The 20,219-nt window shown below is 68.3% G+C and overlaps 3 protein-coding genes across 6 annotated transcripts; 2 read left to right on the top strand and 1 right to left on the bottom strand.

Annotated features, from left to right (window-relative positions):
• Positions 1-1,493: 1,493 nt before the first annotated feature.
• Positions 1,494-3,134, bottom strand: TLCD1 (TLC domain containing 1). The gene is made up of 4 exons (XM_090025024.1): positions 2,503-3,134; positions 2,354-2,436; positions 2,176-2,258; positions 1,494-2,087 (listed from the first exon to the last, which is right to left on the bottom strand). The coding sequence occupies exons 1-4, from the start codon at positions 3,024-3,026 to the stop codon at positions 1,698-1,700; spliced, it is 1,080 nt and encodes a 359-aa protein (XP_089881150.1). The 5' UTR covers positions 3,027-3,134; the 3' UTR covers positions 1,494-1,697.
• A 171-nt stretch (positions 3,135-3,305) lies between these two features.
• On the top strand, positions 3,306-14,081 carry NEK8 (NIMA related kinase 8). 2 transcript variants are annotated; one of them, XM_090025018.1, is made up of 15 exons: positions 3,306-3,543; positions 3,743-3,948; positions 4,842-5,074; positions 6,077-6,208; positions 6,572-6,780; positions 7,307-7,386; positions 7,845-8,026; positions 8,142-8,292; positions 9,237-9,313; positions 10,324-10,441; positions 10,668-10,818; positions 11,049-11,212; positions 11,463-11,621; positions 11,782-11,940; positions 13,214-14,081. In XM_090025018.1, exons 1-15 carry the CDS (start codon positions 3,350-3,352, stop codon positions 13,240-13,242), a joined length of 2,244 nt encoding a protein of 747 aa, XP_089881144.1. In that variant the 5' UTR covers positions 3,306-3,349; the 3' UTR covers positions 13,243-14,081. The 2 variants fall into 2 exon arrangements, with proteins under 2 accessions (XP_089881144.1, XP_089881145.1); XM_090025019.1 differs by lacking the exon at positions 3,306-3,543 and having other exon boundaries at positions 3,870-4,106.
• A 916-nt stretch (positions 14,082-14,997) lies between these two features.
• On the top strand, positions 14,998-20,012 carry TRAF4 (TNF receptor associated factor 4). 3 transcript variants are annotated; one of them, XM_090025021.1, is made up of 7 exons: positions 14,998-15,365; positions 17,520-17,571; positions 18,078-18,182; positions 18,275-18,436; positions 18,516-18,677; positions 18,761-18,916; positions 18,991-20,012. In XM_090025021.1, exons 1-7 carry the CDS (start codon positions 15,223-15,225, stop codon positions 19,621-19,623), a joined length of 1,413 nt encoding a protein of 470 aa, XP_089881147.1. In that variant the 5' UTR covers positions 14,998-15,222; the 3' UTR covers positions 19,624-20,012. The 3 variants fall into 3 exon arrangements, with proteins under 3 accessions (XP_089881147.1, XP_089881146.1, XP_089881148.1); XM_090025020.1 differs by lacking the exon at positions 14,998-15,365 and having other exon boundaries at positions 16,048-17,571; XM_090025022.1 differs by lacking the exons at positions 14,998-15,365; positions 18,516-18,677; positions 18,761-18,916; positions 18,991-20,012 and having other exon boundaries at positions 16,048-17,571; positions 18,078-18,187; positions 18,275-18,410.
• Positions 20,013-20,219: the final 207 nt, after the last annotated feature.

Raw genomic sequence — 20,219 nt, 5'->3', positions numbered from 1 at the left:
CTGCTGACCCAAGGCAGCATCCTGGTGTGTATGGCTTAGCTTGAGCTGGGCCCAGCTGTCGTGGCCCTGGCAGAGCGCTGGTACCAAGGGGGCCATGCAGCTGGGAGCCGGTGGAAGGGAGGCACCCGGGGAGCCCCCTGCTCTCAGGGCAGTGGCAGGGTGCTGCACTTGCTGGCTGTGCCCAGAGCCTGGTGCAACAAGCTCCCAGGCTGCCCCATGCTGCTCTGCCCACTTGGCATGCTGGCCGCAGCCTCGCAGGGAAGGAGCCCGCGGAGCTGCATTGTGCAGGAGGATGTGTGCACAAAGGAAGTGGTGCCTGCTCCGGTGGCTGGGCAGAGCATGTGACTGCACGGCGCTCTGCCCCTGACCCCCTGGCCTCCTGCCACCGCTCCCAGCCGGGCTCACAGGAGCAGGGCAAGAGGCTCCAGGCGGAGGGCAAGGTGGAGATAGGCAGCTCACACCTCCACCTGCCTCTCAGACAGCCAGACGCCTTCCTCCATGCCCAGCTAGCGAACGAGGGCCCCCCTTCATGGGGCCCTGCCAGGCCGGGCAGCGGAGCAGGTAGAGAGTGCACAAAGCTGCCTCTGTCAGTGCTTTGGGAACCCGCCATGCACGTGGAGCAGCCGAGGCTCTCCCAGCCCTGCTGCCAGGGCCACCCCCTCCCCCACACGGCCAGCCCTCACTCCCCGCAGCCTGCAGATGCCAGGGGCAGGCGCACCCTGGGACCCATCTAGGTCAGCCCAGTGGTCTCACCCTCCCCAGGGGAGCCCCGAGTTGTTCCAAGAAGCCCCTCTGGCTCACCCAGGGCCAGGGGCCCAGAGCACCCGTATGGACCCAGGTGAGCTACCCAAAGCGCATGTCCCCCGGGGCAGTGACCGCATGCCCAGAGCAGCTCGGCCCTCAGGAGCTCGTGGCTACAAGTGCTCTGGCCGGGCCCACCTGGATCAGCAGCGGGCGGGCACGCGGGTCAGGCTGGGGCACCTGGCTGGGCTCAAGCCTCAGGGAAGGGGGTGAGTGCACAGGAAGCCCCCAGGCTTTTGCCTGGAGCTGAACCTGATACAGGCACCTTGCTGCTGGGGGTGGATGGGCAGGAGGTGGCAGCTGCTGAACTGGTTTCTCAGCTCTGCTGCTTGGCCCCGGCTGCCCTAAGAGCCAACCACACCCAGCCCAGCCATGGCGTGAGCTGGGGCTGCTCCATGCCCCAGGACCAGGACCCCTACAGGGGCCACTGTCCAGGGCAGGTCAGCATGGGGCTGGGAGACGGGCCCGAGGGAGGACTGCAGGGAGAGACCGCTCCAGAGGCAGGTCCTTGGGACGCGCAGGCGGCAAAGTGAGGGGCAGGCCCTCGGTGAAGGCCGCGTGCCCTGCTAACAGGGCTGGAGCGCAGAAGCAGACGGGCAGAGTCCTGCCCCGGCCACCCCCCCGCCAGTGCCCTCCCCGCCACGCTGGCTCAGTGACCGCCCCGGGAAAGGACACACGGGAGCTGCCGCAGGAGCGGTGAACAACCGTGTTTAATGTGTGCAACACGCCCGGGTGCAGGAGACCCCCTTCCCCCAGCCCCGGGATACAGGCCCTCCGCGCCCGCCCAGCGCCGCAGGGAGCCCGGCGGGCGCGTGGGGCAGGGCCCGCGGCTGCCCCGGCCCCAAGGCACGTCGGTGCGGACACGTGTGCGAGCCCCCGGCCGGCCCCGGCCGCGCTCACTCCGTGAGGAACTTCTTCTCCCCGCCCGCCCCGGGGCACTTGCGCCAGTGCGGGAAGAAGTCGGAGCGCAGCAGGCGGGAGAAGTACGTGAGGATCATGACGTTGAGCAGGCAGAGGTTGACGGTGAGGAAGGCACCCAGGCCGCGCTGCTCCACGTGGCGCAGGAAGCACCAGCTCAGGTAGGCCTGGGGCGCCAGGCGGAAGAGGAAGTACATCACCAGGTTGACGTACTTGTTGACGCGGTACAGCACGGGCGCCGGGACGTTGCTGAGCTTCAGCAGCATGCGGATGGTCAGGAAGATGTTGCTCACCTCCACGAAGAGCGACAGCAGCCCGGCGCCCAGGAACCGGCGCTGGAAGGTGCCCGACAGGAAGGCGGAGATGGCCTGGGGGCGACAGGGGAGGCTGGGGCAGGGGCGGGCAGCGCGACCCCCGGGCCCGGGCGCGAGCGAGGCAGGCGGGGCGGGTACTTGCCATGGCGTGGTGCACCAGGTACTCCCAGGAGGCGCGGGCCTGGCGGCTCAGCACGATGTCCAGCGAGTCGTGGATGAAGTAGGCTGCGGGGGCAGGGAGGTGAGGTGAGGCGAGGCGAGGCCGGCCCGGGCACGGCCCCCCGGCCCGCCCGCCCGCCCGCCCGCCGGCCCAGCCCTACCTGCGGAGAAGCAGACGAGGACGTGGCCCGAGGCGGACCAGGGCCGCTCGATGTCCGTCAGCATCTCGGGGGCCTGCAGCACGCTGCGGGGACAGGGCGGGTGAGCGGCGCCGGGGCACCGGGCGGCGGCCGGGGCGGGGGGCACTCACGCCAGCACGGCCCAGGGCCCGCTCAGCACCGAGTGCGCGAACGACACGAGCAGGTTGCGCCAGCGCCAGGTCCGCGTCCGGTCGCCGCGCACGTGGGCGGGCAGCGGCAGGCGGCCGAGCGCCCGCTGCAGCGCGCGGAACAGCAGCGCCGAGCCCAGCACCAGCGCGGCCGAGCCCCAGCCCGAGCTCGAGCCCCAGCCCCAGCCCGGGGCCATGCCCGACCCTGCCGCTACGCCGGCTCCGGCTCCGGCTCCGGCCTCGGCCCCCGCCCCCGGCCCGGCCCACGTGCGCCGCCGACGCCCGCCCCGCCCCGCCCCCGCGCCTCGGCCCCGCCCACAGCCTCCTTCCCCGCCTGCAGCCGCCTCGCTCATTGGCTCCGCCCGCCGCGCGCCTGGCCCCGCCCCTGCGCCTCGGCTCTGCCCACAACCCTCCCTTCGCTCAGTGGCGCCGCCCCCACGCCCTGGCTCCGCCCCTGCTCCGGCTGGGTCCGCCGGCAGGGGGCAGGCGGGGCCCGCGCGGCTCATCCGAGGCACGGAGCGGTGGCCGGTCTCCTGCGCGGGTGCACGGCGCTGCGCCCCAGCTCTGCGCCGTCCTTTGCGCGGTTGCGCCGGGCTCCGCGTCCCGGCCCCCAGACGTGCCCCAAAACCAGTCGCACCTGCCTGGCAGCCCAGCCCCGGGCCTCCGGGGTCCCAGCCGGGCCGCCCGCCAGCTTCCTCCTCCTGTGCACCTCCCCCCGGGGGCGATCGGCGCCCCCAGCCCGGGGCAGCGGGGCACAGGCCGGCCCCAGGGCCCCGGAGCTTGCCTTGGCAGCGTTCGCGGCGGCTGCAGGGCGCTAGGCGGGTTGCACATGAACTCCCCCCGCTCTGGAGGCCGGGCTGGGGCCGGGGAGCCGCCTGCCAGCTTGGCGCGGTCGCGGGACGGCCCGGCCTGTCCGCCCGCGGCCGCCGTAGCGCCTCCCGGAAGTGTCTCCATGGAGACGGGGCCCTGGGCCGCCATGGAGAAATATGAGCGGATCCGTGTGGTGGGGAGGGGGGCCTTCGGGTCAGCACCTCCACCCCTGCCCGGGGACACTGGGGCGGGCAACTCCCGGGGGATGGGAGGCCGAGGGGGAGGGGGAAGGGGAAGGGAGGCTGGCTGGCTGGCTGGCACGAGCTGTACCCACTGGCCGCGCCGCACCTCGTGCCCCGCCATGCACTGGGGCACGTGCGGCGGCTGCAGCCCCCTCCCGCACCGCCTGCAGGATCGTGCACCTGTGCCTGCGCAAGGCCGACCAGAAGCTGGTGATCATCAAGCAGATCCCGGTGGAGCAGATGAGCAAGGACGAGCGGCTGGCGGCGCAGAACGAGTGCCAGGTGCTCAAGCTGCTGAGCCACCCCAACGTCATCGAGTACTACGAGAACTTCCTGGAGGACAAGGCCCTCATGATCGCCATGGAGTACGCGCCAGGTGCGGCCCCCCGTGCCCAGGACCCGGCGCGGCCCCACCTGTCGTGGAGGGTTTTGCTCGAGGTGCGACAAGCATGCTGCACGCCGTGAGGCGGGTTTTCCAGGGTCAGGAAGAGGTTTCGCTGCTCTCTGCTCCGCTACCTCCTGCTTCTCATTTAGGTGCTCTTGGTTTCGCTTCTGTTTCCGGCCGGTTTCGCTGCAGCCGGGAAGGAGCCTGTTCAAGCAAGTGCAAAGCCTCCAAATCGACACTGCTTCTAGCAGGGTTTGCAGACCCGCGGCATGAAACCTGGGCTCCCCATGGGGCCCCTCCAAACGCCACATGAGTTTGCTCGATGACGAGAGCCTCCCACAGCAGAACAGGCTCGTCTCGTTCAGCAGCTGAGATTTCATGTGGTTTTTGCAGTCTTCCTCTAGCTGCTGCAGGCAGTACGCTAACACGAACCTCCATGGTGGTTTCTGCGTCGTGCCTACCGGGCTCTGTTGCTTTCATAGTAGTCGCTGGCACGGTGGAGAGCATGCAGTGCGGTCCACGGTTGCACGTAACTTTGGACGCGCTTGGACTGTAGGTCCAAGCAATCAGTAGAGATCTGCTCATGCCTGCCCACCTCTCGGGCAAGCGAGGAGGCATGCTGGTATCCATAGTCAGGGCTCCTTGGGGCAGGGATCACAGCCGGCTGCCTCTGACTCCGCTGCCCAAGTGAGCATGTGTCCCTTCACACCTGGCCTGCCTGGGGGCTGCCTTTGGCATGAGCCAGGAGCAGAGCTGGAATTCGCGCCTTGTATCCGGAGGCTGCAAGCCCCATGCATTTATGATGCTGCTACTGTGTCCTATTGCCTCTGGCCTAGGGCCAGCCCAGCCCTACTGAGCCGCCTGCTCTTTGTGCTCCATTGCAGGGGGCACGCTGGCAGAGTTCATCCACAAACGGGGCAGCTCGCTGTTGGATGAAGACACCATTCTGCACTTCTTCGTGCAGATCCTGCTGGCCCTGCACCACGTACACACCAAGCAAATCCTACACCGCGACCTCAAGACGCAGAACATCCTACTGGATGAGCACCGCATGATCGTTAAGGTCGGGGACTTCGGCATCTCCAAAATCCTGAGCAGCAAAAGCAAAGCCTACACGGTGGGTGCACGCCCAGGCCGGTCCCGGGGTCTTTCCATCTAAGCGGTCCTGTTTCTCAGGCCCACACTCCTCTCTGGAAACTTAGATCCGCCTATGTTAGTTGCTGCCATCAGGGGTCGATAGCGTACACGCCAGGTGTCTGGCTCCCCGACTCACTGAGGTCCCATTTTCTTGCATCAGTGAAGAGCGCTCTGTCCTAGTCGATCGCAGCTCTTTTGCCTCTGTCCTCACCTGGGCCTCCCAGCAACTTCCAGCCACGCGTGAACTGCAGCTGTCGTGTGGTTTCCTTCTCTTGTCTCCCTCTCCAAGGGAGCGTTGCCTGGCAGGGAGAGGTCGGTGTGGGAGCAGGTTGCTGTTAGGTGCATATGCTGCCTGGCACTGGTAGAGGAGGGAAGTTGAGGAAGCATGCTGCGGTAAGAGAGGGCTTTGGGGCGGTCCCTGTGGGAGTCAGGACTGTGTTCTCAGGCAGGCCTTGGAGGAAGCTGAGCAGAGGGCTGGTGTGACATCCGCCCTGTGCTGTGAGGTGGGGCTTCAGGCTGGTTGCACCGTAGCTCAGCATCCCAGAGGGGTGACAAAGGCCTGGGAGTCGATGTGGGGGGGCAGGGGACAGCAGATGGTGTCACCCGGGGGGGGAGTGTCACAGGCACTTTTCCCGCCTGCCTGATCCATTAGCTGCTGGAAGTGCCTGCAGTCCTCCTGGAGGCCCTGCTGGCCCACTGTATCTCTCTAATCTCTCTGCATGAGGCTTTGGTACCATTCCCTGTCTAATCTAACCTAATCTGTCCAGATGGTTTATGCCAGGCTCATTGCCGCAGGATCAGAGGGGCAGCAGGAGGCCATCTCTGCCTGGCAGCAGGCAGGCCTTGTGGTGGCACAGTCCTGAGCAGCACTTGCTGCCAAGGGTGCTATGGCCTGTCCCAGCCCCTCCATGTTCCCATTGGAAGCGCGTGGCTCTGTTCCATGAGCCCTGCGGTGCCATGATACAGGTCTCTCCCCTTCCAGGTTGTGGGGACTCCATGCTACATCTCTCCAGAGCTGTGCGAAGGGAAACCGTACAACCAGAAGAGCGATATCTGGGCCCTGGGCTGCGTGCTTTATGAACTCGCCAGTCTCAAGAGGGCCTTTGAAGCTGCAGTAAGGCCAAGGGCTGGGGTGATGCTCAGAGCAGGGAAACCTCCTCTTCATGGCATGGGGAACTTCGTCTGATCAGACTGTGATCTGCTTGTGGGAGGGGGAGGCTGTGCCCCAGGCTGGGGTGGGAAGCTGCTGTATGGCATGCGGCAGGGGGGAGCACAGCAGCAGACAGGCCAGGGAGCAAAAGGTAGAGTAGGAGATGAGGCAGGGGAAGGGGGTTGGGGTGGCAGTCATGGAGGGTGTGGGGCTGAGTGGTGGTATGTGTGCCAAAAGGCATGGCCCTGCTGCTCTGGGCCTAGCCTTGCTCCTGTCACCTCCAGGCCCCAGGGTTTGCCATCCACGTGTCCCTTTCCTGCCCTCCAGAACCTTCCCGCCTTGGTACTGAAGATCATGAGCGGGACATTCGCGCCTGTCTCCGATCAGTACAGCCCAGACCTGCGGCAGCTCATCCTCAGCATGCTCCACCTGGACCCCTCCAGACGGCCCCCTCTGAACGAGATCATGGCCCAGGCCCTCTGCATCCGCCCACTCCTGAACCTCTACACCGACGTGGGCAGTGTCAAAATGAAGAGGCAAGTGGTGCTGCTGGGATGGGAGTCAGTCAGGCAAGGGAGGCTGCCGCAGCTCACCAGGGGCAGGGTCACTCGCAGCTACCATGCTGCTAGCCCTTGCATGCAGGCCCTGAGCAGACAGCTCTGCACTGGCAAGGGGCTTCCCTCCAGCCACTCAGGGTGGGGAGGAGACTGAGAGCTGGGGGTTGACCCACTTCCCCTTCATCCTCCTGGTGTCTGGTGCATTGCTGCATATGGAGCCTGGGGTTGAGGGGGAGGGCAGGTGCAGCCAGTCATTAACACTGTGCACGTACTCCCCTGCTTTCAGAGCAGTTGCCCTGGGCACCATGGTACTGGCTGAGCCAGGCAGTCAGGCTTGAAGGGCCTAGCACATGACCAGCCCCAGGACACGCATGGCATCTTCTGCTGCACCTCTGCTGGCACCCACAGGGCCATGTCCCTGGTCCCCCTCACTTTGCAGCAGGGCGGCTTGGGGCTTGGGTGGTTCCCTGTACTAGCAGGATGAAGCCGTGCCTTTGTTTGACAGGCCTGAGAAGCCCGTGGCTCCAGTGCCATCAGTGACCCACAGCCGGGCAGGCAGACGAGTGACCAGTGCAAGGCTCAGGGGTGAGACCAGTGCAGTGTATTCAGCAGGACTTGGTTTGGAAGGACCATGCTGTGGGGGCTGCAGGGAGCAGTAAGGCATTGTAGCTCCAGTCTTACCCCACCCCAAGGCTCTCTACCCCTGTCCCCCAGAGCCTGCATTCCCTACTGCTCCAACTCGCACAGCCCAAGGGTCAGTCAGAAGAGTCATGGGGATGCAACATGGTAGCACAGAGCTGTCCTGCAGGCACTGGCCCATGAACAGCAAGGGCTGCCGATGCCGCTCAGTCCCCCTGACCAAACCGTGCTCTCATTCTCCGTCCCCATCCTCTCCCCTGACAGCACCGGATGGCAGAGCTGTCCTGTGCCCCTAGTAACCCTCTGGCAGAGGTACTGAGACCCAGCCCTGTAGTGCAGCCCTTGGGCCCCCACTTTACAGGCTGAGGTGGGGAGGGCTGACAGTCTTGTGTGTGACGCGCTAGGTGCTCGCAGCGGCTCTTCCAGGACCGGAATCCCCCTTCCCCTGTCATCTGTCTATGCCTGGGGCAGCGGGATCAGCACCCCGCTCCGGCTGCCCATGCTGAGTACAGAGGTGGTGCAGGTGTCAGCAGGGAGGACCCAGAAGGCCGGTGTCACAAAGTCGGGCAGGCTGGTCATGTGGGAGGTGAGTGGGGCAGATCTGCAGGGGCCATGGGAATCCAGTGTACCCTCCACTCACTCCCCCATTCCGGGCCTGCTGCAAGGCCCGTGCCTCTGACCTCCCTGTGGCCTTCTGCCAGGCTCCCCCTATGGGCGCAGCTGGAGGGCCCTCACTGCCAGGGGCCGTGGAACAGCTCCAGCCACAGTTTGTGTCTCGCTTCCTGGAAGGCCAGTCAGGAGTGACCATCAAACATGTGTCCTGCGGTGACCTCTTCTCCGCCTGCCTCACAGGTATGCCCCAGAGCTGGCAGTAGCTGCCCCCACTCAGTGACGTGTCTCAACGTGCAACAAGGGACAGAGATCAGCTGCATGTGGAGACCACCCGCCAGCCAGCTAAGGCCCGAAAGGCGACAGCTGCACACTGGCTCCAGACTTCCCGCACACTGAGCCCATGCCTGTCCTGGAATGCTTGGAGCGAGGCTCCTTCTCACCTTGCACTCTGTGTGGCTTGAGGCATCCAAGTGACCGGGGCAGAAAGGGTACATCATGGCAGTGCCCTCCCCACCTTGATCCCCAAGGCCTTGAGGCGGGGAGAGCTTCTCCCCAGGAGCAAACTGGGGCCAGCACTGCAGCAAGGGACCCATTTGGGGTGGGCTTTGGGAGCCCCCGCGGGTCTCAAACCCCTGGTTTTTCTCCAAGCTGCCTGCCCCGTGACACCAGTCAGGAATGCACGATGTTTGCACAAATCCTTCTGCTGGCCCCAGGGCACTGCGTGTTTGTAGTTCTGCTGGGGGTGGGGATATGTGAGAGACTTGCAGGGGCAAACTGGCTGCATGTGTTTGTCCTGTCTCTGCTCAGGGCTTCCTGCGGCTCCTGCGCAGAGGTGGAGGGAGCTGCTAAATGAATAGGCCTGTGTGTTTAGCACCTTTGCAGACTGTGGGATTAGCAGCTCTTGCGTACACAGCTGGAATAATGTTATCTCAGCGCCTTCCCATCCACCACCCCATCTGTGTCAGTCATTGTCACAGCCCATCTGTGGCTGCCTGAGTCCTGAGCCCAGAAGTGGAGCCAGGCTTTGGGGCAGCTCTAGAGCAACTGGCCCTGGGCACCAATGTGTTGCTTGCAGCCTGGCTCAGCAGCCTTCCCTGGGGCTGAGGTCCATGCTTGCCAGCCTGCGCTGCATGCTTCCCAGCACATGGTTCTTGGTACTGAGGGGCTATGCTCTGCTCCCCCAGACAGAGGGATCATCATGACATTTGGCAGTGGCAGCAATGGCTGTTTAGGCCATGGGAACTTCACAGACGTGACTCAGGTGTGTGGGGTGGGGACTGGGGCGGAGGGGAAATGCTGGGTCCCTCGCGTGTGGCAGCTCATTCTGGCCAAGCCCACATGCAGCACCCTGCAGCTGCTGCCTGCTCTAGAAGCAGGCCCTGGCCCTTCCCCCAGCCTGGCCCTGCTGCTGCTGGGGGCTGCCTGCCTCTCTCCCCCCACTGCACAATGCTGCCTTTGAGCACAGGGCGGGGGAAGTCAGGAGCTGCCTTGTGGTTGCTCTTGGCTGGTGCCCAGCCTCTGCCTGGCCTCCCCTACACACCTGGCTGTCTCAGTCTCAGGCCGGCAGCTGCTGCGGTTCACAGAGAAACTTGTTTGTCAAAAGGGGCCAGTATGTGAGGAAGAGCCATGTGTCCCAACCGGCACCCCGCACTGGCGCTGTCCCGCCCCCCAGCCCAGCTACACGCTGCTCCCCTGCCCTCTTCCCAGGGTGGTGACAGCCCCAGAGATCCAGCCAGGGGCTCCTTCACAAGATCCTCTCCAGGGTGTCCCCCTGACCCTCTCTCCGAGGGGCATGCCCATTTCCTTCTAGAACAAGGGCTCGATGGCTGGGGCTGTGTATAGGCAAATGGTGCTTTCTACTGAGAGGGCGAGGAAGGGAGGTGTCAGGTCTGAGTCTGGGTCACAGCAGGGGAGGGGCGGAGGGGGGCTCTCCATCTGGTCCTCAGCCTCCAGGGAGGTCTAGCTAACAGCTGACAAGCTGGCCCCTGGCCCTGTTGGGGTGGGGGATGGGGACGGCTGTCTCCAACGAGGCCTTAATCAGCCCTAGTTGTGTCGGCTCAGAGCGGGCACAGACAGTCCCTGGCACTCATCCCAGGGTCGGGCTTGCCCCATCGTTTCGCCCTCTCCTAGCTGTTGTGCTGCTGGGTGTCTGCCCACTGCTGTCCTCTCCCCCGTACATCTGCACTGCCAGGCTACTTGGGGAGGCGGACGAGTTCCAGGGCCAGGAGCTCTTCGCTAACTGCCTAACGTGGCTCTCTCCCCTCCCCCCAGCCCAAGATCGTGGAGGCACTGCTGGGCTACGAGATCGTGCAGGTGGCTTGTGGCGCATCACATGTCCTGGCTGTCTCCAACGAGCGGGAAGTGTTTGCCTGGGGCCGGGGGGATAATGGTAAAAGGCTGGAACCGCTACTGCTGCATGTGGCCAGGGGTCATCGCTTGTCCTCCTGCATGCTCCCCACGGAGAAGAAGCTGCTGGTGTATCTGGTGGGGATTGAAGCAGCTGAGAACCCCCTGCAGCTGGGCCCTGCCCCGCTGCACCCTCCCAACCAGGGCTCCTCCAGTCACCCAGGGTTTCCTTGGGCACCGTGCAGCTTCTCTGGCCCGTGTTTTGCCAGGTCGGCTGGGGCTGGGGACGCTGGAGTCCCACAATTCCCCACAGCAGGTACCAGTCCCGTCGGAGCACGAGGCGCAGGGAGTCATCTGCGGCATTGATGCCTCCATGGTCCTGACCATCAGTGGCCACATCCTTGCTTGTGGGAGCAACCGGTAAGTTGTTCAGGCCCCTCCCTGTGCCCCAGTGTTGGACTGTGCAGTGGCCCAGGGCCCCTCTAACCCGGTGTCCTGCTGTGACCACGTGCCTGGAGGGAGCTCAGAAAAGGCATCATTTCAGCCTCCCTGGCAGAACTCCAGCAGCCCCAGCACCGTCACGGCCATGGCCCCAGCAGTGCCGGCACTGTGGGGGTCAGCCAGTCCCAGATCACGGTCGTCTCCCGCAGGTTCAACAAGCTGGGCCTGGACTGCATCACGGCTGAGGAGGAGCCTTCTCAGGAGAACCAGGTGGAAGAGGCCCCTGCCCTCACTTGCATCCGCTCTGCTCCCTTGCTCCATGAGCCGATGGTGTGTGCTGACATTGGCACGGCGCACTCAGCCGCAGTCACAGGTAAGGGCAGCCGGGGGGTGGCTTGAGGAGCCCTGGCATGGTGGGAGGCACGGCTGGGCAGGCAGGGCACAGGCTCTTTCCAATACCTCGTCTGGAACCCAGATAGTCCCCCAGGAAGGACTGGGACCCAGTGAGCCCTGGGCCCCTTGTACCTCAGTCCCAGCTGGTGGGTTAGGGCTGGCTGGTGCAGCAGCGAGGGCCCCACAATGAGGTGACAGCCAGCCCCTGACTCCTCCATTTCTGTTGGCAGCTTCCGGGCTGTGTTACACCTTTGGCAGCAACCAGCATGGGCAGCTTGGCACCGGCACCTGCCGCAGCAGTCGTGTGCCCTACCCGGTTGTGGGGCTTCAAGCCGTGAAGGTCACCATGGTCGCCTGCGGCGATGCCTTCACTGTGGCCATTGGAGCAGGTGAGTTGGAGGCAGGCACTGCAGCAGACCCAGGGAGCCTTTGCCTGTGGCTTGGATGCAGGCATGTTAAGCTTGGCTTCTTGGGGCTGCTCGGGCAGCTGCAGTGCCCCAGTGGGAGATGGGGAGAGCTGGGGCTGCAGCACAGACCTGTCCTTTGCAGATGGAGAGGTCTACACCTGGGGAAAGGGAGCCAGGGGCCGCCTGGGAAGGAAGGACGAGGAGACCAGGATGCCCCGGCCGGTGCAGCTGGAGGAGACGCACCCCTACGTGGTGACCTCAGTCGCCTGCTGCCACGGGAACACGCTGCTGGCTGTAAAACGTGAGTGCAGTTCTTGCTGGGAGCAGAGGGCCAGGCATTGTGGGCAGAGCACTGCTCGGCTCAGCTCGCCAAAGCTGCAGGCCTGCCCATGTCCCTGCAGTGCACAGGGGTGGGGGCTGCCCAGGCTCTGCTGCTCATGCTGTGATCACAGGACCTCGTGGTCTCATGACTTGGCCTCTCCCATTTTTACTTCTCTGGGGTTTTCCTGGCACCTGCAGCTGCTGCTACCACCCACGTCCTGTGTAGCTGGGTAGAGTGATGGGACATCCCAGACAGGTCATGGAAGCCCCCAAGAGCTGGGAGTCCCTCTCCTTTTCCCCTGCCATCCACTCTGAGGCCGGAGGAACCCGTGAGGGGCTCTGGTTCACTTCCGCTGGTTCCACTGAGTGGGCCCCCCTTCTCACTGCATGCTGTGACCGCTACACCCCTGCCCTGCCAGCGCCTGCCAGCCAGCCCCAGGACGCAGGCAGGACAGAGCCTGGGAGGTCTGAGGCTCTTGTGCCTCAGCAAGCAGTGGGCTGGCCAGGGTGAGGCTCACGGGAAGCTGCCAGCCATGATTATGGAGCCAAAAACAGCCACAGTTGGAGGGAGAGGGAGGGGTAATTGAAGCTGCCGGGATGGGGATGGTCTGAGGTGCTCTTCTGGCTGCCGGTTCCCTCGCTGTGGGTTGGACAGTTACCTACCGCTGGTTTGTGGTTCCCCTGCCCTGCTAAAGGCAGCATCGCTGTGTGGGCAGGAGCTGCCACGGTGCACCCAGCCCTTCCGGGGCTGGAGCATGGGGGAGAGAGCTAGGTCGGCCTGGAGGGGAGCCCAATGTGCCCTGCCGCTGACAGCGGCCAAGGCCTGGGCCTGTCCCTGCCCTCATTTGTGCCCTGGCAGGGGCTCTCCCAGGTCCCTCCTGCACTACAGCTACCTGCAGCCCAGCCCTTGCTCCCGTCTCTTCCCTGTACCATGGACCGGGCAGATCCTAGAGTCGGGAGGAGGTTTCATGTGGGCACACGACAGGGGCAGCACTGCAGAAACCAGGCCCTTCCCTCCTGCAACTTCCCCTGTGTGGGGGGTGCAACCCCTGGGGTCACAGTCCCTTCCTCCCCAGGAGACGCTGCAGAAGCAACAGCCGCCCCTCAGCGCCGCCTACCCACAGAGTGCTGCCACGGGGCAGCGGGAGGCCTGACAGCTGGCCTCGTGCCCCAGGACACTGCCAGTCATCCCACCCCCGGGTGCTATGGGGATGGTGCCCACCTGATTCCGAGCTCTGTCCTTTGCATTTCAGCGGCACTAGAAGAGCCGGCCCCATTGTGAGGAGGAGCTGCAGCCCCCCCAGATGGCTGCAGGAGGCTTCTCCCTGCACTTCTGGCCCGTGGGCCAGTGCTGCTCGCCCCAGCGGGGCTGGATTCTGCACCGGAGGGCTGTGCTGGAGGATGCTCCTGAGAGCACTAGGACGGTGACTGAGCGTTGGGTCCCCTGTCGTTCCTGCAGAGGCCCCGGAGCACCGGGCTCCCTGGGGGCTGTCTCCATGGGTCGCCCGTCTCCGAGCGCCTACGGGGTAGTGCCTGCCAGGACAGGCCTTGTCCCCTCCTTGCAGGGGCTGCCCCTGACCACGTAACTGTTCAGAGAGCCGGGCCAGGGGCTGTGCGGTGCCAGCGCGCAGGGCCATAGTGTCTCTTCCGCCGCCGCCTCCGCTTCGTCCCCACGCGTGGGCTGGCAGCCGGCGTCTGCGGCTCCGTGGGAGCAGCTGCTGCCATGGTCCTGGCCTCACAGGGTGACTCAGCACCAACCTCCTGGCTTTTCTTACTCCCAAAGTCTATTTCTTCTTTGGAGCATTCTCCCCAACAGCTGCCCCAGCTCCCGGGGGTTGCACACTAGCAAGGGGCCCGGGCCTGACCTGCTGCCCCCACCTGCCAGAGCGTAAAGCCGGCTGCAGCCTCCACCGGCTGCTCTTCAGTGGCCGGCACCCTGGCACCTGGAAGCCAGCAGCCATCACGAGTAACAGGCGCTTCCTTTGTTTATTGTCATCCCCAGGAGGGTGACGCTGGCCAAGGCTGGGGCACAGGGCCAGGGTCTTGAGGGCAGTTGTGTTTCCCTCTGGGCTGTTGTCATGCTCGTTGCCAGGCACTGCCTATAAAGTGGTGCTTTTCTAAGCTGCTTGCAACAGGAGTGGTTTGTGTCCGTGACCCTTGTGTGCCTGGGGCCCTCGTGGCAGGGCGCTCTCTCTCCTGCTCCCGGGCTCCTCGAGCACGGCTCGCTCCACGTCCTCCCTGAGCTGCAGGGCAGGGGCAGGCTGCGAGATGGACGCTCTGACGCGGGGGAGCCTGGAAGGGGAGCATGGCTTTTCCCCAGGAGCAAGGGCGGTGCTGCCCAGGGCAGGGGTGGAGTTGTAGTCCCCAGTCGGGGCAGGTTCCTGAGGAGCTGCGCCTTCCTGGGGCCAAGCAGCGCTCCTCTCCCTCTGCTCCAGCAGCGGGGGGAGCCAGTAAAGCCTCCTTACACTGATGCACCCTTCTGTCCTCCCACTGCCCAGCCTCAGGCCCCTGGGGGCTGGGGCTGCCGCAGCACAGTTTGTATTTACCGCCCCCCCGTGCCCCCGAGCCCAGCGCAGGTGCTGGAAGGATTGGTGCGGGGTGGGGGAGAGCCAGGGGCCCCGGGGCCTGAGAGGCAGCCGCCGAGCGCGGCAAGCCAGGGCCTGTCCCCGCGGCAAGCCAGGCCCGCGGTGCCTGCCGGCCGCGGCGGGCACCCCCGGCCGCGCCCCGCTGCCCCGGGCGGCCCTCGGCTCCCGGCACGAGGGCTCGGAGCCGGCCGGCCGGCGGGGAGCGTCCGCTGCCCGCTTGGCTCTGGGCTCCCGCGGCCCGTGGCCCCAGGCTGGTGCCGCCGGCGGGAGGCTCCTCGGGGCGTGCCCGCGGGCCCCCGCCCCGCCCCGCCGGGAGGGAAGCTCGCCCGGGAGCCGTCGTCCCCGCAGCGAGACGGAGCGAGCCCGCTTCCTCCCCAGACGGGGGCCCGGCGCGGCGCTGCTGCTGCTGGCGAAACGGGGCCTCACCTGAGCCGCGGCGCCGGGCGGGCGGGCGGGGCGCGGGGCCGCGGAAGGGACGGAGCAGGGTGCGCCGCCGTGCCGAGCCGCTCCTCCTACCCCTCGCGGCCGCCCGGGCGCGGGCCGAGCACCACAGAGCGCGGGCCGGGGGCTGCCCCCGGGCCGAGGGCGCGGGGCGGGGCGGGGCGGCGCGGCCGGGGCGGGGCGGCGCGGCCGGGCGGAGCGGGCTCACTGCGGCCCCGGGGCGGCGCGGCCCGGCCATGCCCGGCTTCGACTACTCGTTCCTGGAGAAGCCGAAGCGGCGGCTGCTCTGCCCGCTCTGCGCCAAGGCCATGCGGGAGCCCGTGCAGGTCTCCACCTGCGGCCACCGCTTCTGCGACACCTGCCTGCAGGAGTTCCTCAGGTCGGGGCCGGGGCCGGGGCCGGGGCCGGGGCCGGGGCCGCCTTTGTGTGCGCGCGCGGCGGCGGCGGCGGCGGCGGCGGCGGCGGCGGGTCCGGGCGCGGGGGGAGCCGCCGGTTGCCGGGGCGAGGGCGGTGATGTCAGAGCCCCGTTGTGACGTGAGCGGGGCACCCCGGCTCCACGCGGCGCGGGCGGCGCGGGCCCCGGCCCTGCCCGGGGACGCCCCGCGTGGCTCGCGCGCGCACACTGCGCAGGGCTCCTGCTCCCCCGCGGCCGGGCCGCCGCTCCGGGCGGGGGGCAGTGTCCCGGGCCGAGCGCCGGCCGGGCCGGGCTCCAGCCCACGGGTGGCACTTGCTCGCGCGCCCGCGGGCTCGGGGCTGGCACTGCCGCGCGGCACGGCGCTCAGCCTTTGTGTGTCGGCGGCGCTGAGCCGGGCGGGCAGAGGCCGCCCCGTGCCCGCTCCGCTCGAGCTGGGCAGGAGCAGCCCCGGCGGAGCGAAGGGGGCCCAGCCCCGTGCCCGTGCCCCCACGGGGGCCGCGGGGCTGGGCTCCTGCTGCCGCCCCTGCTCCCAGGCCTGCGGGGTCGGCTGTGCCCTGCCCTGCCCATGCGCCAGCTGGGCGTGCTGGGGCCTGCGGGTGCCAGGGGCTGGGCCGTGCCCCCCCGCGCGGCGTCACCTTGAGCCCGCGCCGGCGCTGGGTGAAGGTCAGAGGCAAGGACTTTTCCCCGCCCCGAAGTGCTGGCTCAGCACATTCCCTGCCCAGCCAGCCATGAGCGCGGAGCGGGCTTTGCTGGGGATTATGTGTCCAGCCCCTCCCTGCAGCGGGGACCTTGCCCCCGGCTCCCAGCGGCACTCGCAACCCTTCCTGCCGCCGCCGTGCGCTCGGCGCTGTACGTACGTGCAGCTCGAGAGCCCCCGGGAGCAGGCCCGCGAGCTGGGGGGTCCCGCCATGCCCAGGGCACATCGCACACCCCCGGCAGCCACGTGGCATGTGCACGCAGCTGAAGTGGCACCGCCGGTCGTTGCTACCCCAGGGCGAGTCGGAGCCACCTGGCAACCCTGCCCACGGGAACCTGCTCGCAAACAAACACGGAGCTGGGCGTGGAGCGCGGGGCAGGGGGCCAGCCCCAGGGCACCTCTTCCCAGGGCATTTGCAGGCCAGGGCAGCAGCGGGGAGCTAGCAGGCCCCTGGCACAGGCATCAAATGAGGCTGCGATGCCCCCGCGATGCCAGCAAATGTGGAGCCAGCCTCGCGTGCTGGGGCCGGGACTGCCGGCTCCCACGCCCAGGGTCGGGGCAACATCTGGCCCCACGCGCAGCTGCTGGGCGCTCGTCCCGGCGTCGTGGGCAGCGCAGGGCGCGCTTGCTGCAGGCCGGGCTGGGGCAGGATGCCCGCGGCGCTCCTGCAGCCTCCGGGGGCTGGCAGGCAGGCTCAGGGGGGGCGCTGGGGTTGGTCCAGGCCTGGCTCCCTGCCTCCCCTTCCTGGGCCCTGCCGGCTGGGGAGGGGGGCGGGCGTCTGCTGCTTCCTGCTCCCCGCGGGGAGCTTCCCAGCCTCCCCGCACGCGCGTGCGTGGCCGTGGTCCCAGTCCCGTGCCCGGCTGCCCTGGGGCTGAGCGCGGGGGAGCGGGAGCCCCCTCGGGGGCTGCACATCCGCTTGCCGGCACATCTGGGGAGCAGCTGGTGGGAGCCAGGGCCCGCAGGCCGTATCTCTGGCCTCAGCCCGGGGTGTTTCGCACCCGGCTGTCAGACGCTCGCGTCCCGGCTCTGCCCCAGCCTGGCGACGGGCTCCCAGCGCACCCAGGGCACCTCCAGCGCCGCCGCCTGTCCCGGGTCCGGCGGCGGGGCTGCTCGGACAGCGCTGGGCGGCCCCAAGCCCCGGCCGTGGGCCGTGCTGCCCAGGCCCCTCCGCCAAGGGCCCTGAGGGCCGGTTCCGCCGCTCCAGGCCGGGGTCGGACCGGAGGGGCTGGGCTGCCGGGGGCGTCTGCTCTGACAGATGGCGACGCCGCGGGTGGGATTAGAGCGGCTCCTGCCCAAAGCCGCCCCTGGCTCGCGGCCGGGCGCGGGGCACTGCCTCCGGGTGGCTCCGTGGCCGCTGGCGGCTTGCCCTGCCAGGGGCCGGTTCCCGGCGAGCGCCCGCGACTGCCGCGTTTCCCTTGCAGCGAAGGCGTGTTCAAGTGCCCCGAGGACCAGCTGCCCCTCGACTACGCCAAGGTGAGGGCTCGGGCGGCGGGCCCCGTGCCGGCCCGGTGCCCGCCGCCCGGGCCTGCTCCCTCGCCACGCGGCGCTGGCTGCGGCCTCCGTGCGGCGGGTTCCCCGGTCTGCGCTCCCGCGTCTGCCCGGCGCAGGGAGGCTGGTGCGGGGGTTGCCCGTGTCCGAGCGGATGGGACTGGCAGCCCCGGCCCCCGCCCGTCCCTGGCAGAGCCCCTGGCCTGGGCGGCAGAGCCCGATCCAGCGCCAAAGCAAGGGCCCTTTGTGCCGCAGCGCCGGGAAACCGACACCGTCGCTCAACAAAGCCGGCTTGTCTGGCTGTCCGAGCGGCCTGCCAGGCGGCGGGAGCCGTGCCGAGAGCGGCCCGGGGCTGCGGCTCCCACCAGGAGTGGGACGCGCGGTCCCCCCCCCCCGGAGGCGGAGAGGGGTGGCTGGGCAAGGGACACAGCCCCGGGGGCGAGCCTGGGTGCAGGACGCCGGCTGCAAGCCCCTCGCCGCCTTTCCCGCAGATCTACCCGGACCCCGAGCTGGAGTCGCAGGTGCTGAGCCTCCCCATCCGCTGCATCCACAGCGAGGAGGGCTGCCGCTGGAGCGGGCAGGTCAAGCACCTGCAGGTGAGGTGAGGGCGGGGGTGCCGTGCCGTGCCGTGCCGTGCCATGGCCCCGCCGCCCGGCCCGTGCCCTGATGCCCGCCTGTGCCCCCCCAGGCCCACCTCAACACCTGCGGCTTCAACGTGGTCCCCTGCCCCAACCGCTGCGGCCTGAAGCTGCAGCGCCGCGACCTGCCGGCCCACCTGCAGCACGACTGCGCCAAGCGCCGCCTGCGCTGCGACTTCTGCGGCGCCGACTTCACCGGCGAGGCCTACGAGGTGCGCGGGGCGGGCGCGGGCGGGCGCGGGGCGGGCGGGCGCGGGGCGGGCGGGGCTGACGGCGCCGCTCTCGCCCCAGAGCCACCAAGGCGCCTGCCCGCAGGAGAGCGTGTACTGCGAGAACAAGTGCGGCGCCCGCATGGCGCGGCGCCTGCTGCCGCAGCACGCGCTGGCCGAGTGCCCCAAGCGCACGCAGCCCTGCGCCTACTGCTCCAAGGAGTTCGTCTTCGACACCATCCAGGTGAGGCCGGCGGGGCGGCGGGGCGGGGCGGGGGGGGGGGCAGCACGGAGGTGGGAGCGGCTCACCCGTGCCTCTGCCCCCAGAACCACCAGTACCAGTGCCCGCGCTACCCCGTGCCCTGCCCCAACCAGTGCGGCGCGGGCAGCGTGGCCAGGGAGGACCTGCCCGGGCACCTGAAGGAGCAGTGCAGCACGGCGCTGGTGCTGTGCCCCTTCAAGGAGGCCGGCTGCAAACACCGCGTGAGTGCCAGCGCCCCGCCCCGCCCCGCCGCCCCCTTCCCTGCGCCCCGCTGACGCCCGCCGCTTGCCCGCAGTGCCCCAAGCTGGCCATGGGCCGGCACGTGGACGAGAGCGCCCAGGCGCACCTGGGGCTGGTGTCGGCGCTGGTGAGCCGGCAGCGCCAGGAGCTGCAGGACCTGCGGCGCGAGGTGGAGGAGCTGGCGCTGCGCTGCGACGGGACGCTGGTGTGGAAGATCCCGGACTACGCGCGCCGGCTGCAGGAGGCCAAGGCGCGCAGCAACCACGAGGCCTTCAGCGCCCCCTTCTACACGCACCGCTACGGCTACAAGCTCCAGGTCTCGGCCTTCCTCGACGGCAACGGGAGCGGCGAGGGCAGCCACCTGTCCGTCTACATCCGCGTCCTGCCCGGCGCCTACGACAACCTGCTCGAGTGGCCCTTCTCGCACCGCGTCACCTTCTCGCTGCTGGACCAGAGCGACCCCTCGCTCGCCAAGCCGCAGCACGTCACCGAGACCTTCCGCCCCGACCCCAACTGGAAGAACTTCCAGAAGCCGGGCGCCGCGCGCGGCTCCCTGGACGAGAGCGCGCTGGGCTTCGGCTACCCGCGCTTCGTCTCCCACCAGGACATCAGGAAGCGCAACTACGTGCGCGACGACGCCATCTTCATCCGGGCCTCGGTGGAGATCCCCCAGAAGATCCTGGCCTGAGCCCGGGCGTGGGCTGGGGCCGTGACGGGGCCGGCACCCCCGCCCCTGGGTGCTGACGCCCTCAGCGGCGCATGCTGCACCCGCAGCACGGTGCTAACCGGCGCGGGGGTTGCGGGGCCGGCCGGGGCCCCTTGCCCCCGGGTGCTGCTGGGGTTGGGGTCCGGGGGACGCTGCGGGAGCCAGGGTGCCGCCGGGCCCGGGGCCCGCCTCAGGGATGCGGGAGGGGTGGGGTCTCCCATAGCCATATCTTGTACTCGGGGCCTTTCCCGCCTGCCCTCCGGGCTGGGCCGGCGGGGCTGCGGATGTGCCTCCTCCTCGGCCCCTGCCCGCGGTGCTCTCCGGGCCGCGCCTGCTGCCTTCTCCTTTCCAATAAACTCTTCTTGTATTTATCGCCGGAGCCTGCGCCGGGGCCGGGGCCGGGGCCGGGCATGCCAGGAGCCCCCCACTAGTGCCCGTGGGGGGCGGAGCTGCCCGGTCTGGCGCTGCAGGAAGGGCTCTGCCCTGTCCCGGGCGGTGGGGGCGGGGGCCCTGGGCGGGGGTGGGGCGCTCTCTCTCCTCCTGCTGCCCGGGACCTTGGGGCTTGTTTTCTCCCCGCG

Source organism: Crocodylus siamensis, chromosome 13 (genome assembly GCF_052110815.1).
Source record: "Crocodylus siamensis isolate JL-2025a chromosome 13, ASM5211081v1, whole genome shotgun sequence".
Classification (NCBI taxonomy): Eukaryota; Metazoa; Chordata; order Crocodylia; family Crocodylidae; genus Crocodylus; species Crocodylus siamensis.
Note: the sequence above shows the minus strand (reverse complement) of the source record. Positions and strands in the feature narration are given on the sequence as shown.